Genomic DNA, 5,016 nt, shown 5'->3' on the forward strand with positions numbered 1-5,016 from the left:
GGGCTCGGGTGATCCTTGGCCGGAGCGCCCAGGTAGGTGCACCGAAGCGAAGCGGCGCGAAGACGCCTGAGCCGCACCCTGAGCCGGGATTATCCTTAAGACCAGGATTCGAAACCCGGCCGCCAGGGATTTCCAGCGGGAGGGAGGGAGCGAGCAAGCCAGGGCTGCCTGCCACCACGTCCACAGTCCTCAGGGAGGCTACTTTGCCCTTTAAACAAGTTTAAATGTAGGACAGGGCTTTTTTCCCATGCGCGAAAATCGCCATTCTCTGGATGGCTGCCTATGCGCATGCGCAAACTAAGTTAAAAAAAAAACACAAACCGACGACGCCCGCTGTATGGACGGGCGTATTGCGATGGGCTCCGCAGACACGAGGTGAGTGTGATCGCGTTTCAGCCGGCATAAACTGCACCGGTTCCAATCGGTGCAGTTTATGCCGGCTGAAATGCCCCGTCTGAACACACCCAGGGTGTCTGTTGTAGGGAGGGGAAGGGAAAGGAGTTTGTGAGCCGCTCTGAGACACCTTCGGGTAGTGAAGGGCCATGGGGTATACATCCAATCTCCTCTTCTTCTTCTTCCTCCACTTGCACCTGGCTGGTGTGACCTTGGGCAAGCCCTAGTTCTGATAAGAGCTGTCCTTGAAAAAGAGCAGTTTCTGTCAATAGCTCTCTCAGCCCCACCTCCCTCCCAGGGGGTCTGTGGTGGGGAGGGGGAGGGAAAGGAGACTGTGAGTCGCTCTGAGACTCCTTTGGGTAGTGAAGGGCCATGCGGTATACATCCAATCTCCTCTTCTTCCTCCTCCTCCACTTGCACCTGGCTGGTGTGACCTTGGGCAAGGCTTAGTTCTGATAAGAGCTGTCCTTGAAAAAGAGCAGTTATCTCAAGAGCTCTCTCAGCTGCCTCCCAGGGTGTCTGTGGTGGGGAAGGGAAGGGAAAGGAGACTGTGAGTCGCTCTGAGGCTCCTTTGGGTAGTGAAGGGCCATGGGGTATACATCCAACCTCTTCTCTCTTCTTCTTCTCTCAGCCCCACAACAGGGAGGGGGAGGAGATTGGAAGCTGCTCTGGGACTCCCTCAGGTTGTGAAGGGCGGGGTATAAATCCAATCTCCTCCTCCTCCTCCTCCTCTTCTTCTTCTGCCCAGTGGCTCAGGGTGGCATGCTTTGTTGTCGGTTCCCTGTGAGCAAAAGGGCGTAGACTTTCCCATTTCCAGGGGTGGGGCCAGGCCAGAGGCATTGCTATGCTAGGTCAGTGATGGCGAACCTTTTAGGGACCAAGTGCCCAAACAGCGACCCAAAACCCACGTATTGATCGCAAAGTGCCAACACGGCAATTTAACCTGAATACTGAGGTTTTACTTTAGAAAAGACCAACTCATACATTAACATAAGATGATCCAAACAAAGTAAGGAAAGCAATCCCAAAGGCTTTCTTTTACTTTGGCAGAGAATTCCACACTTTAATGACGGTCTGGGCCTGGCTGGGGCGATGGCATGCGTACCCACAGAGAGGGCTCTGAGTGCCGCCTCTGGCACGCATGCCATAGGTTCGCCACCACTGTGCTAGGTCCTTAAAAGAGCCAAGGCCCAGTGACATCATAGGGAGGACCCAACTTGGCTTTCAACATATGAGTGTTGAACCTTTCATTCAGTAGCAAGTAGTCTTGGCATCCCGTTGGAACTCAACAAGCTATTTATCTGCTACACATCTGATTAAGGATATCTGCACTTAGGCTGGACCTCTTTCTGTGATGGAATAACAGCACTTGGTATTTATATTTCCTAGGTCTTTACCTGGATATTAAGACCCTATTTTTATGAAGCACCTATCAAATCTATTGAAATATTTATATCCCTTTCTTCTCCGGAGAGTCAAAGTGATTAACAATATGGCAGGAAGGATATAACAAAAAACATAACCAACATCAATACAGCCAATGATAGGTTCATTTTCTTTATAATGCAGCCCTCAACATCAGACACAAAGAACACTAAAAAAGCCCATGGAAAGATGGCTTTGCACATCCTCCTAAAAATAGGTGAGGAGGGTATCTGCTAAACCTCCAGAAGGCCATGCCAGGAAACTGGCCCCATGGCCAAGACAGATCTTTCTGCAGCTCGGGTGTCGATAGGTAGCCCCTCCCCCAGTTGAATTGTGGCCCTAGGATAGGAACTAATTAGGTACTTAGGCCATATACTTGTAAACCGCCTAGAGACCCTCGGGTAAAGGGCGGTATACAAATTGAAGATATAAATAAATAAAATAAATAAAGGAAGAAACAAAACTTTGAAAGGGCACCATGAGCAAATGCTAGGCACTGATAAATTTCACGTAGAGATTGCAAAGCAAATAGTAGCACTCGCTGTCTGTATATAAACTCAATAACAATATTTATCATTTGCTCCAACTTGCCCAAAGCAGCTCAAACCAGATGGTTGGTCATTGTACACCTACACAAGGATCTGAAGACCCCGTTAGACCCAGTAGTCCATCAGTGGAAGGCACTACTAACAGTCCTAGATCTTTGCATGTGTTTAGAAATGCTTCCTCTGGATACAACTGTGATCTGACTGTAATTCCATTTCATTGTCTGACGAAGAATGAGTGCACAGGAGAGCTCAGACCTTGAATAACACTTTGTTGGTCTTAAAGGTGCCTCCACTGGACTCTGACATTGTTCTGGACCTGGGAGGGAGAGACGTTTGTTTTGCTCTGAAGAGAAAACGTTCACTTTCTTTCCACGCCCTCCCTTCAGAAGCTGGGAGCAGAGGAGGGGGGAGGGAGTGGGTGGATCTTTCCCCCCCCCAAGCCGGTCCCTGCTTCCGAGCAGTAGCATGCTTTTTGCAAGCAGAGGTCCAGACACAGGTTTGTTTTTAAAGCCTTCGTTTTTAAAGCCTTCCAGAGCTTAGAAGCCCCGCTGCCGGCAGCAAAGGAGGGGAAAATATCATTGCGTTATTTCCAAAGAGGAGGGTTGGTTTTCAGCCATGCTTTTTTGTTGTTGTTGTTGTTCTCTCTCCCAGGGTTTCTAGAAAAAAAACTGTATCTTTTCCCGTTTATCCCACAGAGGAGAGTAAGGGGATTCTGAAACTCCCGACGGGAGCAGAGGAAGGGGGCATGTAACAGACTCCTCAGGCTGGCGAAGCTTCCCCTTTTGGGGGACAGTTTACTAGCCCCGCTCTGCCACACACACACACCTCCAGCCTTCCCAGAGAGGGGGCCCACAGCCACCCCAACAGCTCCAAAGTGTGGCCCGGGCCACACCTCTACCCCGGCCTCCCTAGCGAGGCGCCCACAGCCCCCAACGGCTTCGGAGTCCGGTCACTCACTTGCTCACTCGGGGGGCGGCTGTGGCCAGGTGTGGCAAGACAGCTTGCCCAGAACCACCCGCTCGCCTTGTCTCCAGGGACCAGTAGGTGAGGCAGCGCCAGAGCTGGACAGGGGAAGCGGGGGAGGGAGAGGAAGGGCAGCAAGCAACAGCAGCGCCCGCCTGGTTTGGCTCTGGCTTCCTGCACCAGGCCTGGTGGCTCTGCCTCTCTCCTAGGCGCCACCCCCCCCCCCAGCAGCCTCCCGGCCCAGCCACCTGGCCAAGGGAAGGGGACACGGCTCGCATGTGTGCCTCGGCTGGCCTTCTGGCTCACCTGCTGCCGCCACAGCCGGGTCCATCCATCCCTCCTTCGCTCTCCTTTGCCCGCTGAGTCACGAGCTAGGTGGCTGCACGCTGCCCCGGTGTCTCTCTTCCCGCGCTCGCACTCTCTTTTCTCCCAGCCACCTCTGCGGTGGAGGGGAGGAGCTTTTGCTCCACCTTGCCAGTAGGCAAGCCCGCACGCTTGTCTGTTTCCTCTTCCGTCTTCAGTGCCTGGCACCGGTTGCCCAGGGGAGGCGCAGTCCCTCTTGGAAAAATTCGGGGGTGGCCCGCGCCCCCGCGTAGTACTCTACGCCTGTGCCTGTGAGAGGGGTGAGGCTGGCTCAAGAATACCCCTGGCAGAGTGACGTTCTACACCTGGGTCTCCTACGTTAGCAGGAGTCCAGATTATTGGCGTGAAGTGGAGAGAAGAGGCTCTAGCAGAGTCCCTAAATCCAAACCCACTTGAGAGTCTTCGTTGCGGCCAAACAGGGCTCAGTAGCCGCAGCAGTATGTATGTTTGACATTTCATTTGGACTCACACCTGCATCATCTCTTGAATTTGTGATTGACGAATGTCAGGAGTCCACACAGCACAGCACTTAAGTCTGAGAAGCTGAACACGGCCCAGCTGAAGAACCAGTCCACGTCCCACTTATGGGGAAGTCCTGTGGCCTAACTTGCGGAGGGTCCTCAGGTGGCATGTGGCTGCCTTTTAAAAAGTGCACAAGAAAAGAGAACGCCCGTGTCAGAGCCAATGTTCCCTCTTAAGCTGTGGAGTCTTGTGAGCAAAAATTCTACTTTTGTGAGCTACCGGCATTGAAGTTGTGAGCAAGCGATTTGGCTACCGCATAGAATAGTTTGCTCTGGAGCCATCCCTTCCTGAGCTAAGACAAAAACGTGTGAGCCAGAGACTAAAAACCTGTGAGCTAGCTCACACTCACTCAGCTTAGAGGGAACACTGGTCAGAGCAGATTTCTCCTCTGCCAAAGGGCCTTTGGGTGGCACCTCGCTTGGCAGCCTTGCAGTTTGGGGCCTGGTCAGTGCTCGGGTGGGAGGCTGTCTGGGGAGTCAGGGCCTTGCTTTCCAGGATGGAGGGGAGACGGGCTTTCAGTGTAATAAATCCATTCTCTGACGATGACTTTAGCTCTCTGGGGCAGCAGGCTATATTGGTGTTGTGCTTGATGTTTTCCATAGTTACGGCGATTATCCCAAGCTCCCAGACCGATCCCAGCAGGAGAGAGATCCTTATTACAGCTGGGACCACAGCAATCTGAGACGTAACTATGGAGAACCGGTAAGGATGACGGGCTTCTCACTTAGGGCGTCAGTTCACAGTCCTGAAGCACGGGGTCTAGAAATGGCAACCGGGTATAGGAGCCGTGCCCCTAGGACAC

General features: G+C 52.7%; 1 protein-coding gene across 1 annotated transcript in view; it reads left to right on the forward strand.

Annotated features, from left to right (window-relative positions):
• The first annotated feature begins 2,007 nt into the window (after nucleotides 1–2,007).
• Nucleotides 2,008–5,016, forward strand: part of NDUFB8 (NADH:ubiquinone oxidoreductase subunit B8) — an 8,515-nt gene continuing 5,506 nt past the window's right edge. The window contains exons 1-3 of the mRNA XM_015411271.1: nucleotides 2,008–2,035; nucleotides 3,851–3,952; nucleotides 4,783–4,916. Of these exons, the coding sequence (XP_015266757.1) occupies nucleotides 2,008–2,035; nucleotides 3,851–3,952; nucleotides 4,783–4,916 (264 nt within the window). The remainder of the gene's footprint in view (nucleotides 2,036–3,850; nucleotides 3,953–4,782; nucleotides 4,917–5,016) is intronic.

The sequence above is a fragment of the Gekko japonicus genome, unplaced genomic scaffold (assembly GCF_001447785.1).
Source record: "Gekko japonicus isolate JY-2015 unplaced genomic scaffold, Gekko_japonicus_V1.1 scaffold1795, whole genome shotgun sequence".
In the NCBI taxonomy this organism is placed as follows: Eukaryota; Metazoa; Chordata; class Lepidosauria; order Squamata; family Gekkonidae; genus Gekko; species Gekko japonicus.